General features: G+C 41.5%; 2 protein-coding genes across 2 annotated transcripts; both read right to left on the bottom strand.

Moving 5' to 3' along the window:
* Nucleotides 1-7,951: 7,951 nt before the first annotated feature.
* LOC136774968 (uncharacterized) lies at nucleotides 7,952-11,285 on the bottom strand. The gene is made up of 4 exons (XM_066729442.1): nucleotides 10,287-11,285; nucleotides 9,338-10,244; nucleotides 9,145-9,254; nucleotides 7,952-9,100 (listed from the first exon to the last, which is right to left on the bottom strand). The coding sequence occupies exons 1-4, from the start codon at nucleotides 11,283-11,285 to the stop codon at nucleotides 7,952-7,954; spliced, it is 3,165 nt and encodes a 1,054-aa protein (XP_066585539.1).
* Nucleotides 11,286-11,381: 96 nt separating this feature from the next.
* LOC136774969 (uncharacterized) lies at nucleotides 11,382-13,097 on the bottom strand. The gene is made up of 3 exons (XM_066729443.1): nucleotides 12,273-13,097; nucleotides 11,607-12,221; nucleotides 11,382-11,537 (listed from the first exon to the last, which is right to left on the bottom strand). The coding sequence occupies exons 1-3, from the start codon at nucleotides 13,095-13,097 to the stop codon at nucleotides 11,382-11,384; spliced, it is 1,596 nt and encodes a 531-aa protein (XP_066585540.1).
* Between the last annotated feature and the right edge of the window lie 12,012 nt (nucleotides 13,098-25,109).

Below are 25,109 nucleotides of genomic sequence, written 5' to 3' on the forward strand. Positions count from 1 at the left end.
AAAAGTTAATGTTGAGAGTTAAACCTAAGGAAAAGGTGGAGAAATTACAAAATTTGGAAGCCAATTTTTAATAGTGAAAAGCTTGCAGGTGATTCTTGGCATAATAAACTCTTTGAAATATACAGGGTGGAACGTTAACGCCGCACTTCCTTTAAACGGGTTATTCCTGAGACATTTCTAAGGAAAACGCCTTTGGCCGTTAAAATCAATAATTGCATACAAAATTTAATCTTTAAAATCTCCTTAACCAGTGGCAAGATTTTAAAATGGCCAACGGCGTTTTCCTTAGAAAAGTCTCAGGGATAACCCGTTTAAAGGAAGTGCGGCGTTAACGTTCCACCGTGTATAAGTCAATTAAATAATAAATGTAATGATAACATCATCTACAAATGAGACCATGACAAGAAGTCATCATTTTAATATTTACCATGCAATAGAATATACAGTGAAAAATTTTGCGACACTGAAAGCAGTATATCCACAAAAGAGAGGCTTCCAATGAATTAATTTGTGTATTTTCTAGTTTATATTAATGAAAAGAAAATACAAATGGCACTACATAGTTTGCTTGAAAAAGAACCCTGATTCATAGTTGATATTGGGAGTAACAGTTAAGAAAAAGGTAAAAAAAGGGATCAATTTCTAAGAAAATTCTTGAAAGTGAAGGGCTTGTAGGTGATTTCAGACATAAAGTTTTAGAAATATAAATCAAATAGTTAATGAATATTATAATAAAATCATATAGATGTGTAAAGATGTTAATAATTCATGATTTCAATCATTTACATGTGATGGGGCATACAATGAATAAATTTAGGAAACTGAAAGATGTACCTCTAAGAAGAGATGAGGCTTCCATTTCACTAATTGTTGTATTTCCAAGGTTATATTAATGAATATAAAATATAAATGGCACTAGTATGCTCGAGAAAGTGCCATAATTTAAAGTTGATATTGAAAGTGACAGTTAATAAAATGATGGATAAACATGTTAATTTTTAAGAAAATCCTTGAGACTAAAGTGCTTGGCAGGTGATTTTGGGTATACAATTGTGGAATTAGAAATCATATATTTGATGAAAATAATAACAAACTCATGTAGATCTGTAAATATGACAAGAATTCATGATTTCAATATTGCACATGTAATAGAGCATACACTGTGTAACTTCAGGAAAGTGAAAGCAGTATACCTAAAAAACATAGGCTTCCATTGCATTAACTGGTATATATTTTACAGTTTATATTAACGAAAAGAATATATAAATCTCACTGGTTTACCAGGGAAAGAGCCATTACACAAAGGTGATAGTGAGAGTAACACCTAAGAAGAAGGTGGATTTAAAGGTAAATTTAGAAACAAATTTTTTAAAGCTAAAGGCTTTAAGGTGATTTTGGGTATAAGATGTTGGAAATATAATTCAAACAGTCATTGAATCCTAGGTTAAATGCCTCTAAAAGTGTAATTATGGTAAGAACTCAGCATTGTAATATATTTTATTTTATTTAATAAATTAATAACTAAATATCTCGAATTGGAGCTTTACATTATGGAACGATGAGAACATTGGAAAATGTTTTGTTAGATTGAATTAGTAAAAATAATTTTTAGTTTCAATTCCTATTGTAACGAAGTTCCCCGTTACGTATGCAAGATACCGAATAAAAAGTATAAAAGCTACCGAACAGTGGATATTATTAATCCCTACGTTACCGACTCGTGAGATAGGCTCACGAGTGGATTATAGCTAACGTCAAGGATAGACCCCGTTGACAGGCAGAGGCCCGGGTGAAAAGACCGGCGTTCCAGTAAACGATGTCCAGGTTGTCCTGGGAAGTAAGGCAGGGCCATGCCAAACAACCCAGGCAACCTGAGAAAAAGGAGAAACGGCCTCGGGGAGTCCTAAAAGAATGACAGTGCCTATAAGTCCCCACGAGGAGAGGAAATAGAACATCGAGTCTGGCTTGAACGCTGGTTACGCGCGTCAAGCAGCATGCGCGAATATCGTGCGCAGCTGCCATAACAGGCAGTCGGAACGCGACCATGAGACTGTGCTGATGTGTCCGTGCGTGCTGGTGAGCGCGTGACGCGGCACTCAGACAGCCATGGGTCGGTTCGCGTACGTGAGGCGTGTGCTATAGGCCAGCTTGCACGTACATCACGACTGGATACCGGCCAATGCATAGTGGGTTGTGCAGGGGCGTAGGTAGCCCGTTGGAATGTGTCCCGGTGCCCTCCGTAATCCCATAGGCTTGCGCTATGGCTGGACGGGCCGCGAACATTGCCTCTGTGATGGTCCGCTACTTGCAAACTCTATGCTTGGCAATGATACCGCACGTTCCCGCACTCCTCACCACCGCCTGGGTATGGGTGGTGAGGGATGAATGTATGCCCCTCAGCAGGTAGGTCTGCGAGGCTCGGACTTCCGTAAGGAACCCTCCCCTCTCTCCACGACCTAGCATCCTGAGCGACCCTGGCTACCGCTACCGTCCATGTGCATGGCCGCAGGGCTGTATAAGATGCGTGGGGAATGGGGTCGAAGGACCCAATTGATAACGTAGGGTTGTTGGCCACCCAACTGACCAACTGGCTCCCTGATACCGATAGAAAAGGACGGGCGAAGGTAATGGGAAAACCCGTAGTGTGAGTGGCCCGTCCCACTGACGGGAATAACCTTACAAATGGCGCCCAACGTGGTTTCTGATTATAGATTAATTATTTGGCGAACGAATAATCCACAAGTCCGAGAAGTTACCGAAAGTTTGGAGTTTTTCAGAGAATAGGTGGCCCACTATTTTTTGGGGGCTCGGAAACGCTGAAAAAGCATGAAAAGATCATCTGGTTGAAAAAGGGATTAAATTCTGTTAAGAATTGATAGCCTGATCGAATTGACGTGTTCACGTAGAATTCGAACAACTAATGCTAAGCTAACGAAAAATTGGATGAGAACCACGGGCGCAAATATAATTTAATATTATATTCGCCCGTGTTAAAATCTAACGCTACCGAAAAGGCTTCTTGACTGGGCAAGTGACAGCTGAGCGCTTGTTTGTAAGCAAGTCGACCGGCTGAGCTGAGCCATGCTGCCTGGCGGAGCCCGACCGGCTAACTGTCAGAGCAGTTCAATTAGCCAGCTATCGAGATATTGCCAAACATAATTACCGAATTAAGCACAGAATCGGAAATTTGGCAACAGATGATAACGCCTCGCTAACGCTCCGCGAGCCGGCAAGTCGCCTCACACCTCATCCTACCCTGGATCCTAGTAGAACTATAGTTCTTTCTCTCTCTCTCTCGTTCCATCCTCGCTCTCTCTCTCTGCCTCTTATCATGGCATCTCAGAACGCCTCGCCCTCGACCACGACTGCCGTCGTTCGCGTCGATCCCGGTCCAGCGCCTATGGCGCTGGACATCCTCGACGAGGATGCCCTTCTGGCATCCCCGCCTCCTGCGGGCCCGTCTGAGGGTCCCGCTCCTGTTCCCGCACCTGTTCCCGCACCTGTTCCCGTGGCGCAGGTTGACGTTCCGGCGGCAACCTGCGTTGCTGTTACCGAGGTGGGCGGTAGCCCACCTGTCACCGAGGGGTTGGCGAAACACCCTGTGGAGTCTGGGCATGAGGAGCTGGGTACGCATGTACTCAGCGAATTAATGCAGCGACACTGCAGGATGCGTTCGGTAACCCCGACGCTTATGGAGGGGAGCAATCAGGGTCTTCCTAGACGTAGTCTAGTGGAGTTGCTGGCTGCTCTCTTCCGAGCGGACCTAGGCCTCTACCAGAAGTCGTGGCAGCGGTCGAGGTGGCCGAGGCACCTGGGTTGAGCACCCCTGTCTGCAAGCTCTCCCGAGTGGAGCGTAAGCGGGCCAGGGAGGCCCAACGGGAGACAGCGGTAGCTGTTCCGGAGACGAAGCGGCCGTCGTACGCAGCGATGGCGACAGTTAAGCCTCCAAAAGGAGCAAAGCAACCGTTGCCGCCTAAGGTGACTCCGGCACCACCGGTGAAGAAGGCGAAGCCTTCCGATCCAGTGGCCACGCGCGCTACCGGCAATTTCGGCATACGTGTATGCCAGAATTGCAAGGGTAAGGGCCATCGGTTTTCCGAGTGTCCTGCGCCAATTACAGATGCTTTCTGTAAGGGGTGTGGGCGCACCGGGAAAACGTTGCGCACCTGCCCTGCCTGTGGGCCGCATTGGGAGACATTCGGTCCATACGTGGCGAAAGTGGGTACGATCGTACCACGTAAGGTGATAGCGGCAAAACGCAGATCCGAGCGTGGGAAAGTACACGCCCAACCACGGCCTTCCGAGGCGACTCCGAAGGGAGTTCCCCAGGTGGTGACCCCACCGAAGGAAAAACCTTCGAAGCCGCTAAAGACGAAGGCGGCTCGTAAGGAGGTTTGTATGGATAGGGTTTCGCAGGTAGTCGAGCTCTAGAAATACTCCTCCTGCAAGTTACCGAATTATTACCGGTACGAGAAATCGTACGATCCCGCACGCTACCGTACACCTCGGTGAATTTCCCATCAATTTCCATCCTATTTTCCTTCCTGTTCATTCCTTTCCTATCCATCCAAAACAAAAACAGAAATTGATGAGCTTGAGCCAGTAAATGCCAATATTTTCAGGAAGAGGTGAGACAGAGACCACACGTGGACCCTCTGTCGAGAAATGATACCGGTACTGCCATCTAGCCGTAATCGACGGCAAGACGAATCAATAATTCGTCGAAGTGCTGCCGTCGGTCGTGATCGACGGTACTAAAGGTCGATGAACTCGTTCCTAGTGCTGCCATCTAGAGGCCCGTAGATGAATCAGGGCTATCGAACGCCTAGATCGAAATTCGATTAATCGAAAGGCAATTGTTATCGAGCAGAAGCGATAAGTGAGAATACGAGAATCACTTAGATCGTTTGCGCATGCCCAAAGCTCGGGTAGGGGTAACCTATCCGACGAACGGCTAACAGGGCAAAACAAAATTTTGCCGGATCACTCCAGCGACAACCCTTGGACCAGACAGAACAAACAACACGCACTATTATTGATACATAGATGGCTGAGTCCACGGGACGGAAGAGGAGTACCGGGTCGGGCGACTCTGATGAGTTCGTAGAACCGACAGCTACCGATGCTTCCCAGGCAAACCTGGAGAAGAAGATCTCGAGTCTAGGCGAGAGAATGGAAAAACTGGAAGGGTCTTTCCAGGATTTCATATCTCAAGTCCAGCAGGCTTTTGACAAGCTGCCGAAAAATATGACTGTTCCCGATGAAGCAGCAGTGGCAGCTGCTTCTGCTACCGAAAAGCGCGCTAGAGGCCGACCGCGAAAGACCGCGGCCGCTCTACCGGCATCGGCCAATCAGGGTCAACCTTTGTTGACAGTGACAAGGCCGAGCGATGATCTCGAATCTCAATCGACATCAGACGATGCTTCGGCTGAGATATTCCAGGGGGCCTACAGGATGAGGGTCCTGAAGGGAAAACCTGGAAAAGCTACCGGTCAAGGGGATGACTGTATGCCCCGTTGGCGTGTTCTCAAATCTCTCCAGAGATCAAACTTGACCTTTGCGGGCGATGGAACGGAGGCGGTTGAGAGTTTTATTTCTCGAACCGATGCCGTCCTGAACCTTCTCAGGGTAAGAGATTCCGACCTGGTTGACGTTTTTCCCCACATCCTAACAGGTGTGGCGAGGATGTGGTTTGAGGATAATGAATTCTCAACCTGGTCTGATATTAAGTCCGCCTTAAGGTCTTATTTCAGATCACAAACATGGGAGGAAGAACTGGAGACTGAGCTTCTAACAAGAACTCAGGGTGCTAACGAATCTGTGCGAGCCTATTTGCAGACTATACAGTCGTATATTCGGAAAATAGGCAGGGAAAGATCGGATTGGAGCCGAATCGCTATCGCGCACAAGAATATGCTACCGGTGTATAGAAGAGGTATCGCTATACACAAAAATATGACGTATCGAGAATTCGAGCGTTTGGCACTCAATTTCGCAGCCGCTTATAGGCCGTCATGAAAATACCGTCCACCTGCCGCGCCTGAGAAAAGCTTAGTTCCTGAGTTGGCGTATACCGGCAGTCATGGAAGCTCCCGAGAATCCAGGCGACACGGTGTGCGTGCCCTAGAAGTGGATAAAACATCCAGCTCTGATACCGACGAATCAACAACGGAGGATTCGAATGATAACGAAGAGCATTTGAAAGCCTTTAAATCAACAAGGAACCGACAAGGAACCAGTTCCAAATCGAAACCTTCGTTAGATAAGGCAGCTGGCAAAAATAACAGCTGGCAGGGCTCAAAACGTAAACAACCGGGCCCGAGCGCTACCTGCTTTAATTGCGGGAAAGCTGGACACGGTTGGAGTGCGTGTAAAGAGCAGAGAACAATGTTCTGTTACCGATGTGGCAGCAAAGGTGTTTCTACAGCGGAGTGCCCTAAATGCTGTTCAAAAAACGCCAAGAGGAGTCCGTAAAGTTTCCCGAGAATGTTACGACACTCCAAGAGCAGAAAAACATGTGTATGAAAGTTGATTGGGCGATATCCGCAAGGAGGTCTAGGAAGGAAGGCTCTAGGGTGACAAAAACAACGCCCAGGAAATCTGGTAAAAATCAGTTTACTTGATTGCAAAAAAATACAAAAGAATGAAAAGTGCTCCAAAGGAGGCTGAGCCGCAAATTCATAATCCACACAAAGTTACAACCACGAATCCCAATCCTGTGATCCCCAGGTCCCCGGATAGGATTCCCCGTACCTGAGACTCCCAGGCAACGAAGATAGAGAGAAAGGAAGACGATTTCTTGGAGCCAAAGAAATCGACGATGGAGCAGAAATGCGTACTAAGAGACTTAGTGGCGTCGCAGGAAGGGAGAACTGGCTAAGCTGCTAATCATGCAAAAGTTTGACAGAGTCTAGAGCCTAGACTGACTGAAACGAGCTGCAGTAAGACGGAACTCTTGGGTATTAATATGTACAAGAGACCCAAATAGTAACAGCGAGAGAGAGCTCTACGCTGTGGGCCACCTGTCGGCCTTAATTGGAGGTAGGACCAAGAGAGACAAAGTGTGAGTAGGAGCGAGACGGCCTGAGAGTCCCAGACCGCTCGCACCTACACTCCGATCTCCAACAAATCCTCCCCCGCATTGACGTTCCTGCGTCAATAGATGAATCTCGCAGATGTAGAAATAAACTAAACTTATGTTTTTAAAATATGAAATGGTGAGACACTGTAAATGAAGACCATGGTGGAGAGAAAAAAAATAACCTTTGAGCGAAGCTCCGAATGTCCACCAATGGTCACAGACTAACTCATTTTTTAACGATGAGTTTGGCAGTTTTCAGCTCTAGCGCTGGAGTCCAACGTAAGAGCAATTTTCCTTGAGGATCCCAAGACTTCCACTGCCGATATTTCAAGACCGCATGCAATGGTATACGGTGTGTGAGCCCGAACGCCAAGACGGTAACGTATTTTGCTGTACGCTCCAGCTCCTTTGCGGTAGAATCATACAGGATTCCATTCTCCCAACTGCTCGCGTATAAAACAGCTAAATCAATTGCTGGTGCTGGTGTATGAGAAGGTCCCGCTATGGGTTCCATGACCACGTCAGTTGATTCTGATTCAGGTGGACAAGGCGGATCCAGAATGACCTGCATCCTGGAGTCCTCTTCTTCCTTCGTCGACACAAGCAAATCCGGAAGTTCAAGCAGAGAATCAACATAAGGAGCATCGTCCGAAAGACTCAAGTCACTGAAGGAAAGGTCCAGTACATCGGACGCGTTGGCTTCTTCGCCCCAAACTTCACTTAAGAACATTTCGACGTTGTCGACTAAATTAGGCACCTTGTCACTAGCCATGATTAAGGAGAACTGATTTAATAAGTAGAGCGTCAATGTGTCAAGATGTACGAGTCGGTAGATCAAAAGTCGTTGGGATTGTTTGTCAATATTTGTATTTATGCCGGGAGCCTACACAGCTGGGTTAGGCTGCGTTGAATCTGTTTATTCGCTGTTTGAACCACAGCTACTCTTGCTACTGAGTCTGAACCGATTATTAAACGAATAATTCGGCCTAAGTTCCATTTGCAAGGTTGAGCGTTTGGAGTCTTAATTATAACGATGTCACCCTCACGAAAATCGTTATTTTTGATTTGCCATTTTGGACGAGATTGTAATGATTGCAGATATTCGCCCGACCATTTTTGCCAAAAAAGTTCGGTAATCCGAGTGATTTTCTGCCATCGATTTAGAGTAGATTCCTTTAAATCTAGAACGGACATTTCGGGTGGAGCGAGTAAGGCGCGACCAACCAAAAAATGCCCTGGCGTTAGACATTCTAAGCTTTGAATGTCATCGCGTAAGCGAGAAAGAGGTCTGGAGTTTAGACAGGCTTCAATACGACAAATTAGTGTTGTCATTTCCTCGAACGTAGGAAGAAAAGTCCCAAGAACACGCTTTAGATGATGTTTTACGCTTCGTACTCCGCTCTCCCACAGTCCACCCCAATGAGGAGTGGCCACGGGAATAAATTTCCATTCTATTTCGCGTATAGGTTCAAAATCTATAGATTGCACATGTTTCAGAGAGCTTTGGCATGCAAGTTTCAATTCCTTATTTGCTCCTTGAAAATTTAACCTATTATCAGAGCAAATCACCGCGGGTTTACCACGACGTGAAGTAAAACGAGCTAGAGCCGCCAAAAATGCATCGGTATCATATTTGGAGACAAGCTCAAGATGGATGGCACGAGTAGCCATGCATACAAAAACAGCTATATAACACTTAACTGATTTCGAGTTTCGGCCTTGATGCAGTTTTACAAGGAAGGGCACGGCGTAATCAATGCCAGTATGTTCAAACGGATGGCTACGGTTTACTCGAGCAGTAAGCAAAGATCCCATGAATTGTGTTCCTAGCTTGGCACGCTGACAAACGCAAGTGACGCACCTATGTATTATGCTTTTCACAGCGTTTCGTGCATTGATCACCCAATACTTTTGCCGCAATACTGTTAACGTAAGCTGTAGGCCACCGTGCAAGGTCGTGATATGTATATGTCGAATGAGCAGCTCGGTTAAATAATTAGATGGCAAAATAATGGGATGCTTTGGTTATCTGACAAAAATGAGTGTTGCAGACGCCCACCTACTCGTAGAACTCCTTGCGCATCTAAAAATGGTGCAAGAGAAAGTAATCGTGAACTTGGCGGAACTGACTTTTTGCTTTGCAACGTCAAGATATCGTTTAAGAAGGCAGCAGCTTGAATTATTTTCGCAACACGCAGTGTTGCAGTGCGTAGCTCGAGAGCTGACACGTGCGCGTGTTGACAAACATTTTTCTACCCGCTCGATCTATAAATCGCAACACGTAGCTAACAACACGGATTAGTTTTGTCCACGACGAGTAGTTATAAAGAAATGACGGTAAATCACGTGTGACATGATTTGAATAGATCGACGAGGTCTTTATTTCCTCGCTAGTCTCAAAAATTAAAGGAGAATTTCCCGATGACATTTCCCGAATTATTGAGGGTCTTTCCCACCAAAGCGCACAGTGTAGTAATTGGCTTAGATTAATTCCTCGCGAGTTGAGATCTGCAGTATTGGACTTAGTATTGACATAAGACCAATGAGCCTCTGGTAGGCTTGATTGTATATATTCGACTCGGTTGGCTACAAAAACTTTCCATTTGGACGAATGTTTTGCAATCCAAGCCAGCACGATTTGTGAATCAGAAAAACAAAAAATGTCATGCACTGAACGTTTAAGTGATGACTTGATATGAAGCATTAGTTTAGTCAAATAAGCAGCGGCGACTAGTTCAAGTCGAGCAATATTAATTGCTTTAAGAGGGGCCACTTTGGCTTTTGCCATTACGAGGCTGACTGAGGTTTGAATATTATTATTGTTGGTGAATTTAGCATACACCACAGCGCTATAGGATACATTTGAAGCATCACAGAACCCATAGAGTTCTAATTTATCTACTTCACTAAGTTGACCATTCCAGCGCGGGATATTGATTTTTGTTAATTCGCACATTTGCGAGTAATAAGACATCCATTTAGATTGGATAGGCTCGGGAACCTCGTCATCCCAATTAAGTTTGAGCAACCATGTGGATTGCATTATTTGCTTTAACACAATGGTGAACGGTGAGATCCAGCCTAAAGGATCGTAAATCTTCGCGTTTTCCGAGAGTAACATTCGCTTTGTTAACTTAGTGATAGAAGAAGGCGAGATTATAAACTGAAATGAATCAGAGCTGGTATTTCAAGATATGCCCAGCACTTTGCTAGTTTCGTTAAGATTTTCGCTATTAAAATTAAGATTAGCGTTACTAGAATCATTAGAAATTTCTTGGAGAGCTGTGCTTGCTGAATTGAAGGCCCATTTACTGAGCTCAAATTTACCTTTATCCAACAACTGAACTAATTGAGATTGGATATCGCGTAAATCCGCAAGGTTGTTACCTCCAAAAAGAATGTCATCAACATAGATTGATTGAAGTAAGATGGACTTCGCATCTGGGAAGTCATCACCATATTGATTTGCGAGTTCCTGCACTACCCGTGAAGCTAAAAACGGTGCAGGTCCGGTACCGTATGTGACCGTGTTCAATTGATATGTTTGAGTATTACCAGAATCATCTTTCCAAATTATAGATTGGAATTTTCTGTCTTCCGGACGAATTAGAATTTGGCGGAACATTTTAACAATATCTGTTACACCAACAAAACGATAATCACGCCAATTCATAAGAATAGCTGTTATATCTTTTTGTAGTTTTGGCCCTACTAAGAGTACGTCGTTGAGTGATGGACCACTCTTAGTTTTAGCGGACGCGTTAAATACGACACGTATTTTCTGCTTTCCATTCTCGAGCTTAAGTACTGCGTGATGAGGCAGGTAAACCAAGGAGTCTGTGTCAATCGCGTTTGTTGTGACCTTCTCCATATGTCCTAGCTGCTCGTATTCTCTAATGAATTTAGCATAGCTTTCGGACTGCTCAGGAGATTTGTTAATACGATAGAGAACTCGCTTTAAAGCTGATTCGGCGATGCTGCGAGAGGCTCCCAGTGCCGATTTGGAGAACTCTGTCTTGAAAGGCAATGCAACCTGATAGCGGCCTGATGGTAATTGAGTAACGTTGCTCGCGAAAATGTCCTCACATAATTGATCTTCAGGTGTCAGACTATAGGTGCTAGGTACTTCTTCAATCTCCCAAAAATCTCGAAGTGTTTTATCGAAGTCACAACAATGAAGAACGTTTACTGTTGCAGTATGCATGTGCGACGCAAGTGTACCATACACAACCCAGGCAAATAACGAATCTTGTGCTATCAGTGCACGGTTCGATGAATGAATTATTTGATTCAGTAAAAGCTAAGGGCAATAATCTGCACCAATTAAAATATCAATTGGATTTTTAACAGAAGCATATTCGTTCGCGAGGTCCAGAGAACCTAATTGAGGGAATTCAAGAGGTGAATACGACCGAGGACTATAATTCGTGATTTTTGGTAAAATTAATGCCGTCACCTTGAGTCAGGCCTGATCGTGTTTGACTGACTTTAAGATGAGTTCAGCTTTGCTCGAGACGTTACGTACCGCACCTCCTGTGACTCCGTAAATCGTTGCATTAACTTTGCGGCGTGTAACTCTTAATAACTGGGCTAGATTTTCCGTCATGAACGATGTTTGTGAGCCCGGGTCGACTAAGCCTCTAATCATAATTTGACGGCCATTTGGTGCTGTAGCGCGCGCGAAAAAAGTAGCAAGGAGTGCCGTGCGTTCATCCATGGCACTCACATGAGCAACAACAGAAGTCGAAGGCTGATCAATGGTTTGAAGACTGGTGGGTGCAGTAGCTTGAGATGGATTGCGTTGAGACGTCGGATTAGGTTGTTTCTCAAAATGCAGAAGCGTATGATGTGCATTGGAACATTTTTTACACCGAGAATTACTTCGGCAAGACGATATCGAATGACCAGGTCTCAAGCAATTGATACAAAGTGAGTTGTTCTGCGCTGCTTTGTATCTGGCTTGAGGGTTCAAAGCAATAAAGCTGTTGCATTGATAGAGAGGATGATCCGTGTCACAATAAAAGCATTTTGGTTTATCCACGATTACGTTGAGTGATTTCAACGACTTAGGACGAGAAGTTTTATCAGTGTTTTGTTTACTACCTTTGAATTTGGTACTAATAGATTCGAGCATATTAATCTGCTCGGTGATGAACTCTAAAAACTGAGTGAAAGAAGGATATTTCTATACACGTCTTATTTCCTTCTCCCACTCCACAGTGATAACTTGATCTAGCTTGTTTGAGAGGATGTGGACCAATATGGCACTCCAACCATCAACTGGATATCCTAATGTTCTCAGCGAGTCAAGCGCAACTATAGTTGTATCGCGTAGTGTTTTCATGGACATGAGATTGTCAGCGAAGACTTTCGGAATGAGCGTTAGTTTGCTAAGAAGGTTGGACGTAATAATTCGTTCATTTGTATACCTAGTCACTAATGCATTCCATGCTGTTAAGTAACTATCGTTACTGCCGGCTAAGGATCGAATTACTGAGCTAGCTTCTCCTTGAAGACATGCCTTTAAATAATGAAACTTTTGAACACCTGGTAATGTCGAATTATCGTGAATCATTGATTTGAAAGAGTCATAGAAGGTTGACCACTCAGAATAGTCGCCACTAAACTTGGGTAAATCTAACTTAGGAAGTCTCAACGAGGGAGCATGGGTCCGCTCTGCAGTGACAGGAGCGACTTGCTCACCGCTTAAATTCTCGATTTGCTCTAAAATGTATTCTTCCACAGTCAAATACACCGTCATAGCTCGCTCATAAGTATTCTGCGTCGTATAGTTAAACTGTTGCAAATCTTTTTCCGATAAATGATTAGTAATCGTCACATGATTCGTTTGTATTTTCGCGAGAATTTCCTTGGCACTAGCCAGACGACCATTTAAATAAGGAACGGTAAAATTACCTACGCCACGCTTTTTGGTGTTGACCAGTAGCCGTTCTAATTCTGAGCAATAAAGACCAACGTGACCTGCGCACATGAGTATTTCCTCCTGCGTTACCATTTTGCCACCAGAGACACTCCCCCAGTCACCTCGAAGAATCACCAATCAAAATTCAACTCAATTGAATATGTACCGGTTATATCCGGCTCGAAGGACCGGAAATTTGTATGAAAGTTGATTGGGCGATGTCCGCAAAGAGGTCTAGGAAGGAAGGCTCTAGGGTGACAAAAACAACGCCCAGGAAATCTGGTAAAAATCAGTTTATTTGATTGCAAAAAAATACAAAAGAATGAAAAGTGCTCCAAAGGAGGCAGAGCCGCAAATTGATAATCCACCCAAAGTTACAACCACGAAATCCCAACCCTGTCATCCCCAGGTCCCCGGACAGGATTCCCCGTACCTGAGACTCCCAGGCAACGATGATAGAGAGAAAGGAAGACGATTTCTTGGAGCCCAAGAAATCGACGATGGAGCAGAAATGCGTACTAAGAGACTTAGTGGCGTCGCAGGAAGGGAGAAATGGCTAAGCTGCTAATCATACAAAAGTTTGACAGAGTCTAGAGCCTAGACTGACTGAAACGAGCCGCAGTAAGACGGAACTCTCGGGTATTAATATGTACAAGAGACCCAAATAGTACCAGCGAGAGACAGAGCTCTACGCTGTGGGCCACCTGTCGGCCTTAATTGGAGGTAGGACCAAGAGAGACAAAGTGTGAGCAGGAGCGAGAAGGCCTGAGAGTCCCAGACCGCTCGCACCTACACTCCGATCTCCAACAACATGATACCGAAAATCTTGGGTGAAAACCAAGATAATGTGATCCCGGATAATTATGTCGAAGAATATTCAGTACAGCAATGTGTGAATATTAACCATAATTATCGCTCCCGCGAATTCTCGGACCAACATGTTATGTTGGAGACGGAGAATGTAAACAAACACTCAGAGGACATAAGCGCTCGAGTGGTTGCTACCGAAAATTGGAACGATGATCAATCGGTCGATAAGTTACCGGTCGGTGATATTACTGATATAGTAATTACGACGTTTGGCGATAGATCTAGGAAACTAGCATTCCACACCACGATCACCGTACAAGGGGAAAAGCTGCGTGCGCTGGTGGACTCGGGAGCCTCACGCACGTTTGCAGGCAAAGTAGCCAATGAATTGTTTAATTCAATTGGTATACAAGCCAATAAAATAGAACCCTTAAGAGTTACCGTTGGCAACAATTACACATGTAAAGTAATTGAGTCCGCCAAGATCCCAATATTTCTTGAGGGGAAGACAACTATAGTTGACACACTATGGATGCCTTCTTTATCAATTGATTTTATTTTGGGACTTGATTTCCTACAAGATGCTCATGTTGTCGTGGACTTCTCCACGGGAGAATAGGCTTATAAGGAGAAACCTCGAAATAAACATTGGATCTCGAATGCCGAATCATTAAACTGTGTAGTGGTGAATAACGGCTTAATGGTTGCCGATAATGATAACGCTAAGAAATTACAAGAGTTTCTAGAAATTAAACTGCCCCCCATTTCTGGAAAACCTGGAATTTCAAAGTTACCGGCAGTCATAATTGACGTGCAAGATCACGAGCCAATCAGACAGCGAGCTCATAGGTGCACGGATAAAATCTGCCAAGCTATGTGGCAAGAGGTTGACGATATGCTAACCAATGGCATTATCGAACCATCGCAAAGTGATTGGGCGAGCCCGTAGTCATGGCGAAGAAAGCCAATGGCAAACTCCGCTTTTGTGTGGATCTCCGGCGCGTTGACGCTGTAACTAAAAAGGATGCGTACCCATTACCGAACATCCCGCAAAATTCCAGCGTGCTCTGGATAAATTATTGGGTCCCGAATTTTATCCACATGTATTCGTCTATTTGGATGACATTATCATTGTCACCAAAACATTTGACGAACACTTATTATGGTTGGATAAAGTTATCGAAAAGTTAAGGCAAACTGAGCTGACGATAAATAAGGAGAAAAGTTTCTTCTGTAGAACGGAAGTAAAATATCTCGGATTTATCGTAGACAGTCAAGGTCTTCGCGTGGATTCGGCGAAAACAGAAGCCGTAATCACGTTCCCGATACCGAAGAATTTAAAGCAAATTCGTAGATTTTTGGGAATGCCATCTTGGTATAGAAGATTCATTCCAGAATTTGCAACAGTTGCTGAACCGCTAACGAAATTGACAAAGAAAAATCAGTCATGGGAGTGGACAGCCAATCAGCAGTCAGCATTCGACGCGCTGAAAGGATGTTTAACAAGCGCGCCAACGCTTGCATGTCCAGATTTTTCGATCCCGTTTGCATTACAGACCAATGCTAGCAATGTTGGCTTAGGTGCTGTTTTGACGCAAGTTATCGAAGGTCAAGAAAGAGTAATCGCTTACGCGAGTAGAGCGCTTACGGATCCCGAAAGAAAGTATACCGTAACCGAGCAGGAATGCTTGGCAGTGGTGTGGTCGATAAGGAAGTTTCGATGTTACCTTGAGGGTTATCACTTTACTGTAATTACCAACCACAGCAGTCTCCGATGGTTGCATAATTTAAAAGATCCATCTGGAAGACTTGCTCGTTGGGCTCTCGCCTTGATGGAATACGATTTTACGATCGTACATCGTAAAGGAGCTTTAAATCATGTTCCTGATGCTTTGTCAAGAGCACCGGAAAGTTTAAATGCTTCGCTACCGTCTTACGCCGATACCAAGGATGCGTGGTATTTAAAGCGCGTAAAGGATATCGAAAGAACGGCAGAAAAATTTCTTGATTGGAAATTAGATGGAGAGTTGATGTATCATCAACGACGTTCAGATTTGGCAGATGCTGAGCTCGAAGATCTTGATGCTTGGAAACTGGTGATACCCAGGGAGTACAGGCATAAAGTGCTCGAAGAATGCCATAAGCTACCGCAAGCCGGCCACCAAGGTATCGATCGTACATATCGACGCCTTTCGATAAATTACTTCTGGCCAGGTATGTTCAAAGACGTAACTGCTTACGTCAGTCACTGCGACGAATGTCAGCGTTGCAAGGTAGAACAACAAGCTCCCGTCGGCTTCATGGGACGTCGAATTATTGAACAGCCGTGGACTGTAATATCGGCAGATATTATGGGCTCACTGACGCCAAGTAAACAAGTGTTCTCGTATGTGTTGGTAATCCAAGACCTATACACAAAATGGATCGAAGTAGCTACACTTCGACGCGCTAATGGCAAAAAGATTGCAGAGGCTATCGAAAACTTGGTGATTCATAGATGGGGTACACCAAAAGTTTTAGTTACCGACAATGGTACCGAATTTGTAAATAAAGACATAACTGCTTCATTACAATTAACGGGTATGAGGCAAACCACGACACCTCCATATCATCCCCAGGCAAACCCCACCGAAAGGATGAATAGAAGCCTGAAGATGATGATAAGGGCCTTTCTCGATTCTGATCATCGAGAGTGGGATCAGCATTTGGATGCATTTAGATTTGCATTTAATACTGCCCACCATGGTTCACTGCAAGCTACACCTGCATTTGCTAATCTGGGTAGAGAACCAGAATCGGCAAGGTCGACGCGTCGTGAATTGGAAGGCGATACCGAAATCATGCAGCAACCGACAGAAAAGTGTTTGGCACGCATGAAACGCTTGGAAACACTCAGAACAGTTTTCAAGTATGCTCTCGAAGAAGCGCACGAACGATAGGCAAGACCGTATAATCTACGTCGTCGTGAAAAGCACTATGGGGTTGGCGAGTTAGTCTTAGTTCGCAACCGACAGCTCTCGAATGCCGCAAAACACATTTCGGCTGCACTGAACAAACCATTCGGTGGACCGTTTATGATTGCGAAGAAGTTATCGGAGACAGTTGTAGAATTGTCTGATTTGGCAGGAAACATCACTGGCAAAATGTCTACGGCAGACATCAAGCCATACAAGCCTGAGCTACCGCAAGGGTAAACCCAGACTGAAGTGCATCACTGCACGCTTGGGCGTGGCAGCGTAAAACGAACTCGTGTTCGGGCGCTTTCGGTTTCGGGTCGAAACCTCCGTTATGGAGGGGGCTATGTAACGAAGATCCCCGTTACGTATGCGAGATACCGAATAAAAAGTATAAAAGCTACCGAACAGTGGATATTAATAATCCCTACGTTACCGTCTCGTGAGATAGGCTCACGAGTGGATTATAGCTAACGTCAAGGATAGACCCCGTTGACAGGCAGAGGCCCGAATGAAAAGACCGGCGCTCCAGTAAACGATGTCCAGGTTGTCCTGAGAAGTAAGGCAGGGCCATGCCAAACAACCCAGGCAACCTGAGAAAAAGGAGAAACGGCCTCGGGGAGTCCTAAAAGAATGACAGTGCCTATAAGTCCCCACGAGGAGGGGAAATAGAACATCGAGTCTGGCTTGAACGCTGGTTACGCGCGTCAAGCAGCATGCGCGAATGTCATGCGCAGACTGCCATAGCAGGAAGGCGGAACGCGACCATGGGACTGTACTGATGTGTCCGTGCGTGCCGGTGAGCGCGTGACGCGGCACTCAGACAGCCATGGGTCGGTTCGCGTACGTGAGGCGTGTGCTATAGGCCAGCCTGCACCTACGCCACGACTGGATACCGGCCAATGCATAGTGGGTTGTGCAGGGGCGTAGTTAGCCCGTTGGAATTTGTCCCGGTGCCCTCCGTAATCCCATAGGCTTGCGCTATGGCTGGACGGGCCGCGAACATTGCCTCCGTGATGGTCCGCTCGTTGCAAACTCTATGCTTGGCAATGATACCGCACGTTCCCGCACTCCTCACCACCGCCTGGGTATGGGTGGTGAGGGATGAATGTATGCCCCTCAGCAGGTAGGTTTGCGAGGCTCGGACTTCCGTAAGGAACCCTCCCCTCTCTCCACGACCTAGCATCCTGAGCGACCCTGGCTACCGCTACCGTCCATGTGCATGGCCGCAGGGCTGTATAAGATGCATAGAGAATGGGGTCGAAGGACCCAACTGATAACGTAGGGTTGTTGGCCACCCAACTGACCAACTGGCGCCCTGATACCGATAGAAAAGGACGGGCGAAGGTAATGGGAAAACCCGTAGTGTGAGTGGCCCCTCACACTGACGGAATAACGTTACAATATTTGCCTTAGATCTATAATTTAATATAAGTTTTATACTTTCCAAAAGCGTTACATCCATTATTACTGGTAAATTTCTGTTCAATTTTCCTCTTATCGAAAAACGAATGTATTTATTAGTAGCTTTTTTATCCTCTGCTGTAATATTGTTGTACAAGTTCTTATTTTCATTCTTATCAATCGACTGATAAGTCTGGAAATCATTGATTTTTGTTTTCGATACTTCTCCTTGTCTTCGTCTATTAAATAACAGTAATAGAAGAAGCGAAGACTCGCTAAGCATTATCCAGTCTTTGTAAGAATAATTTTTACTTAAATTATTAAATGCTGCTTTTATATTTTCTTCTAGAAATCGATTTAATTTAGCAATATCGTCCATGGACGATATTGTAATTTTTTTCTGCCTTCTCTTTTCGGCTTGACATTCGACCGCCTTTTTATTCAATACTTGAAAATTTTGAATGACTAATTTAACGAAACTTTTGGTTAACGGGATCCCTCACGCGTGCTTTACCGACAGTACAAGTCAACAAACAATTAGTTTAATAAAATTCAAATGCGAAGCAAATTGAACAATCCTGCGTTTGTAGGACAATGTGCCAGTCCTAACGAGTCAAACGAACTTAAAAACACTCAAATTAGTTGAAAAATAACGCTGTACCATTGTGCCGCGTTCTTGAAGAGAGGTTACTTTTGGTTATTTCCACTTCAAGAACGCGGGACAGTGGTACAGCGTTATTCTTCATCCGATTTGAGTTTTTTTAAGCTCGATTGACTCGTTAGAATTGGCACCTTGTCATAAAAAAACCCGTTTTTGCAATTTGCTTCGCATTTGACTTTTATTAAACGAATTGTTTATTGACTTGTACTGTCGGTAAAGCACGCGTGAGGGATCTCGTTAAAGTTTGCTTTTTCTTGTTTTCTCTTTCGATATAGAGAGTTTCGAAAAACAAGCCAATTTGTTTGAACATAGCTCCTATGTGCAATATATTTGCTGGAGCATCATAAATTTGACTAGATTCGTCGTAACCTGATATTTTCTTTACTGCCTCAAAGAAGTAAGTAAAGTATTTAGGCCTGTATAATGATGAAAAATCGGTTACATCCTTTCATTGCTCTTTTACTATACACAAAAAGCGACCTAAAAGCCGTAATTTAGAGCGGATCATTGCGTAATTTTCTTGTGAGTACTTCTTCGATAGGTTATTAACAAATAAAATTAATAATTCATGGTAACAGATTACACTCTTAATATTGTCGTCATGCATATATGGAATGATTTCTGTGCTAACAGCTTTATTTGCATTAGCCGATATATGTCCAATTACTGTTCTACTTAATATATAGGCTACTCTCTGTCCATGCATTACTCTATTACTACATTTTGCAAAGTGGTGTTGTAGATTTGAGCTCATCTATGTTCCTTTGCAACAAGCACATGCCATATAATCCATTGAATTTTTTGCTTTATTTTTGTTTGGCAATCGACAAAATTAATTGACCAGTGCTTACATCGTTACTAATATTATGATAATAGTCACACTTTACGAATCTTCGCAATTAAGTTTTTTTTTTCCTTACACTTCTTTGGGTGTTTAAGAAACTCTTTAACATCACTTTCATTTTTGTGATACAATTCTAAGTGTCTACCGATTTTAAAATATAATTTTTTGCAATACTAAGAACAATATTTACTATTCCTTCGTTTAACAATATTTAATTTAGATTCGTCAGGTGCTCCTTTGTGAACTTTATTTAAAACATCATTCAATTCAAATTTTGTTTCAGCTTCTAATGGATCGTTTTCATTATTTTCTGAATTATCTTCATTTACTTCACCACCTTCAAAGATTTAAAATAATACGTTTAAAAGAGTAGAGAAATTAACTTCTTAATAATAAGTACATATTATTAATTTACCTTCAGTTTGATTTTGAGTAATTGCTGATAATAATTCAGAATTTTCTGATCATTTTCTGAAATGGTTTATAGAAAGGTAAAATTAAATTTCAAAAATTCAATTACATACATTATTTAATATAAATGAGTAATAATAGTAAAAAAAATTACCGTAAATTGTTGGCATCAATTAAAATGCCAAAAACAACATTTGAAGTTGTTTTGTATACAGAAATATCTAATCCACTCAACTTGCTTCTTTCTACGAAGAAACGTCAAATTAAATGGTTATATTATATAAGGAGACTGGAATATTTCTTTTTATTCAAGCATATATTTGAAAAAAAAAACAAAGTAAAGCTCTCTCTAAAGCAAATCTAGTATTTTTTTCCAATAAATAAAGAGAAAAACATAAATGAAAACGAACCGTTAGCTGATAATGACAAATTTCCTTCCATTTGTTTCAAATTTTTATCTTCAATATCCACAAATTGCATAATATCATTTAACTCTGTAACGAGGCGTTTGCTCCGCCGCTACCCCATGTACGATACCGCGTAGTGGGGGGAGTCTACAGTGCGAGTGCCGATATCGCGGCCTGCATTGTACAGCGTGCGAAGTATAGCGGGCTTGGAGTATACCTCCCTACTTTACCAGACTGGCCGCTCAGAGCGCCACCGTCGCCGTCACCGGGCCTCGAACGGGTATAAAGGATGTATGAGCAATGATGCTTTTAATTTTAACCACATATTCTTGACCATAAACTTAGTCGAAAAGTCCTATAATATAAGGTCAAGAAAAGCATCATTGCTGAGATAAATAAATATTAAACCAATAAGTCAGGGCTTTGATTCAACTGAAAAATTACTTTCCTTTCACTTTCGATGACAGTTCCCCTTCAAAAAACTAAAGAAATTTATACTTCTCTGTCGATCCGTATTGTCGTACACGCATATATCCACACGCACGCCATTACGCCGATTATTAATATTACCTCCTAATGTTTTACATTCCTGATCCTGGTGCTGATGAAATCCATTGTCTGCCTATTTTTAAAAGGATCCTCGATAGCACCAATTTGGTTGAAAAGTCTGAAGAAAAATACGGCGTTATTCGTAGATTAATTTTCAAGTCGCTTTATCTTTTCGGTGACGCGGCACATGAACTGCTCTAAGGTAGTCAAGATGTAAGTATTATATTAAAAAAGCTATAATAAGAAATTGTATTTTTTTTCTGTTTTTAGAAATCTCACTATTTTATGGGATAGCGCAGTTTGCTGCATCATAAGAATAGCAAAATTACTTGAAAATAGATTTTCAAGTAATGCCATAGTTTTCTCTGGAAATTTAGAGCTAAGTGGAGAGTTTGAAGGATACCTTTAAAAAAAAAATAAGCCTTTTTTCATTTTCTGAAGTGACAAGCCGAAAAATAAAGAAGAATTTTTTGTTAATTTTGCAGCTTATTATTCATATTCTTTGCACGCTCTTAAGTACGAAAAGATTTTAAACATAAATCAGTAATTACTTATGCTATTCTCTTCAGTTTATTACGATTTGCTAGGTGAATTGCAAAATATTTCTTTTTGGTGACCATATCAACTTCTAGTAACTATAAACTAGAATCTGACCTAGCAATAGGCAAATTTTACTGGCACGTCCATTTAGGCAGACACTATGCAAAAAGGCAAAAACTATGGACAATCTATGGCATAAAGAAAAAATTATTCTTAATATTGTGGATTGTCCATTCATAAAATAAAAAATAGCTAATATATTCTTGAAGGGATCCCTCAAATTCTCCACTTAGATTGAAATTTCTAGTGGATTATGGCCTTACTTGAGAATCCATTTTCGAGTCATTTTGATCTTCCAATGATGCACACAGTAAACTGTTCTATCTCATAAAACAGTGAGACTTCCAAAAACAGAAAAAATATAATTCCTTATAATAGCTTTTAAGATAAAATACTTATTTCTTGACTACCTTAGAGCAGTTCATATCATGCGTCACCGAAAAGATAAAGCGACTTGAAAATTAATCTACGAATAACGCCGTATTATTCTTTAGACTTTTCAACCAAATGAGTGCTATCGAAGATCATTTTAAAAATAGGCAGAAAATGAATTTCATCAGCACCAGGATCAGGAATATAAAACATTAGGAAGTAATATTAATAATCGGCGTAGCTGCGTGCGTGTGGATATATGCGTATACGACAATACGGATCGACAGAGAAGTACAAATTTCTTTAGTTTTTTGAAGGGGAACTGTCATCGAAAGTGAAAGGAAAGTAATTTTTCAGTTGAATCAAAGCCCTGACTTATCGGTTTAAAATTTATTTATCTCAGCAATGATGCTTTTCTGAACCTTATAGTATAAGACTTTTTGACTAAGTTTATGGTCAAGAATATGTGGTTAAAATTAAAAGCATCATTGCTAATACACCCTGTATAGTTGAGCTGTCTCATTTTTATTTTATTAGTCTACGAAAATAAGCATCACTTATCAGCGTATACCAAAAAGATTTCTCCACCAAATATCTGAAATTAATACAATAATATATAGCTCTTAAAACTTAATTGAGGGTGTCCGTGCAATAACTCGTTAGACGCTCGGAATCACGTAAAACTATTGTCCGTTTATAGATATTTCCAAAGAAAAAAAAGGTTCAAAAAAACGTAGAAAAAAAATATATTCACTTAGGGGATATATTAATACATATTTGTGTAAAATATCTGACCTTTATTTCTAATATTAATTAAGATAAAAATTATAAATTAAAAATTTCCACGGCTGAAGTTTCAACGTTTTTGAATACTTAACTCGTGGAAACTCAGAAACACGTAGACATAATGGATTGAAATTTTTATTATAAACGTTGAATAGTGCACCGATGCCAATAAGTATTTGTTTAGTTCTTAAATATTTAATGGTTCAATAATATTTTAATGTTAATTGGTATATAACTAATGCCATATTTTTCCAGCTTCAATGATTAAAAGTATCGAGGAAATTTGCGAACTTGATAAAGTTTCAGCGAAGAATTTGTTCAGCAGGATTTGAAAAAGTTTTCTTGAAATTTTAAGATTTTTTTTACTAGAAATACGAACATGGGCATCGATCGAAGTCGCGCGCTAATGTTACTGCACCGCTTGTTCAACCATGCCCGTGTTCTAGCATCCATCTGACGATGCAGTGTCATCTGATTAAGAGATCTATTGAAGGACTTTTTTAATTCTATAAGATATTAGCAATAATGTTTTTCTGAAAATTTTATAAATCTTAGATTATAGAGAGGATAATGAGGGTTAAAATTGAAGTGACGCTTAATAATACGGTTGCGTGTGTTATCCAGATGATTATAGAGGAAGATTTGTTACAAAAAGTAAACATAATCATTTTTATCAGTAGAATGCTTATTATAAAATAATGCAGTGAACAAGTAACACGAGTAATCATTTTACCAAAATATTTTTACAAACATTGCTGGCAAGGAATGTGCCATTATAATTCTTTTCGAGAAACACAAGAAATGTAAACAAACAAAAGAAGATCGATACTACTAAAAGTAACTAAGCTATTTGGCTGTCGCTTCTGAACGGTGTAACTTAAATTGTGTTAAAAATGTCGAATAATTTTAATCATTCAAATAATATTGGCCGCAAGCGTATTAGAAACGAAAATATATGGCATAGGAATATCAATAAAAGAGCAAAAAACAAGGTAAACACTCATGTTTTAGTTGGATAGCTTATTCATTGTTTCTACTTTTCAAGTTACATTATTCTTTTACACTTTTAATCATTTAATTCTATATATTGCATATGACGTCAAATCTCATAAGTCTTTTACAGTTCACAGCATTTTTAGAGAATAATAAGTTTAACTTCGGATTTAATGGATGCGATGTAGAGCTTGATATTTGGTGGCTAGCTAGAGTTATTTCAAAAAACTTTTTATCCATAGATAGACAAATGTCTAATATTTGGAAATTGTCAAAAAAATATTTCCTATTGATATTGGATTTATTGATTTCTGTAGTTTGACGCCTCATATTTATATTTTGTTTCTCTCTTTTCACATAATCCTCTATCTTTTCATCTTTTTAGTATCTATACAATTTTTTTTTTTGTTTCGCTACCGAAACGCTATAATGTTTACACATATATTTTCTTGTGAATACAGGGAGAGGAATATACATCATCAAATGGAAAAACAATTCTTAAGAAAATTTTTAAGGAAACTATTTTATGCTGCAAGGAAAACTGCTATTTAGATATTGATGTAAAATATCAAGAAGATTTGTACGACACTTTTTGGAAGAGTGGTGATTATAACGCTCAAAGCTTAATAATTAGTTCACTCATGAAACTGAAGAATATATCTTCTAATGTAGAGAAAAAGCGAACCGAATGGATTTACTATTATTATCATCCACTGTACAATTTTCGCACTCGCGTTTGTCAGAAATTTTTATGCAGTGTTTTGCAAGTAGGTCAAGGCAAATTCGCCGCTATTCAAAAAAAACTTCTCGCAGGGAAATCTTTAAGTGATAGCAGAGGTTTGCATGGAAATCACAAAATTAAGTTAACGGATGAATTAAAGCAACTTATTTATAACCATTGTGCTTCCTTGCCACATACTGAGTCTCATTATTCTAATGAAAAAACAAAATTGTACTACTTTGAGAATCCCGAATTAACTATGACGCGTTTATATAAATTGTTCTGCGATTATTATAGCTCTTTAACTGGTAATTCTAGTCCACCAATAGAAGCCAATACATATTTTGAATATTTCAACCACTACGTGGGCTTTGCTTTTTCCGTGCCGAGAACCGATGTTTGTAATTTTTGTTATGAAAATGAAAATGTTACAGATAAAAGCGAAGAGTTTTTAGATCATTTAAAAGCTGTCGAGGAGTATAAGAAATTGAAAAAATCGTTATTGCTAAAGAAAGGGTATCTCTGCTGCGAATTTGATTATGGCCAAAATTTGCCGATTCCAACAATTCCTGTGTCAGATCAATTTTATCGCC

Source organism: Prorops nasuta, unplaced genomic scaffold (genome assembly GCF_024137725.1).
Source record: "Prorops nasuta isolate Cenicafe-Biocafe unplaced genomic scaffold, Cenicafe_Pnas_1.2 PNAS00007, whole genome shotgun sequence".
Taxonomy (NCBI): Eukaryota; Metazoa; Arthropoda; class Insecta; order Hymenoptera; family Bethylidae; genus Prorops; species Prorops nasuta.

What these genes read in the sequence shown, in the direction of transcription:
- LOC136774969 (XM_066729443.1), bottom strand. Translation starts at nt 13,097, where the DNA reads ATGGTAACGCAGGAGGAAATACTCATGTGCGCAGGTCACGTTGGTCTT. An exon ending in GGGAGAAGGAAATAAGACGT is followed by an intron (nt 12,222 to 12,272) that starts GTATAGAAATAT and finishes ATCACCGAGCAG; the next exon opens with ATTAATATGCTCGAATCTAT. An exon ending in ACGGAGTCACAGGAGGTGCG is followed by an intron (nt 11,538 to 11,606) that starts GTACGTAACGTC and finishes GCCTGACTCAAG; the next exon opens with GTGACGGCATTAATTTTACC.
- LOC136774968 (XM_066729442.1), bottom strand. Translation starts at nt 11,285, where the DNA reads ATGCATACTGCAACAGTAAACGTTCTTCATTGTTGTGACTTCGATAAA. An exon ending in ATCTTAACGAAACTAGCAAA is followed by an intron (nt 10,245 to 10,286) that starts GTGCTGGGCATA and finishes GATTCATTTCAG; the next exon opens with TTTATAATCTCGCCTTCTTC. An exon ending in GCGATTTATAGATCGAGCGG is followed by an intron (nt 9,255 to 9,337) that starts GTAGAAAAATGT and finishes AAATAATTCAAG; the next exon opens with CTGCTGCCTTCTTAAACGAT.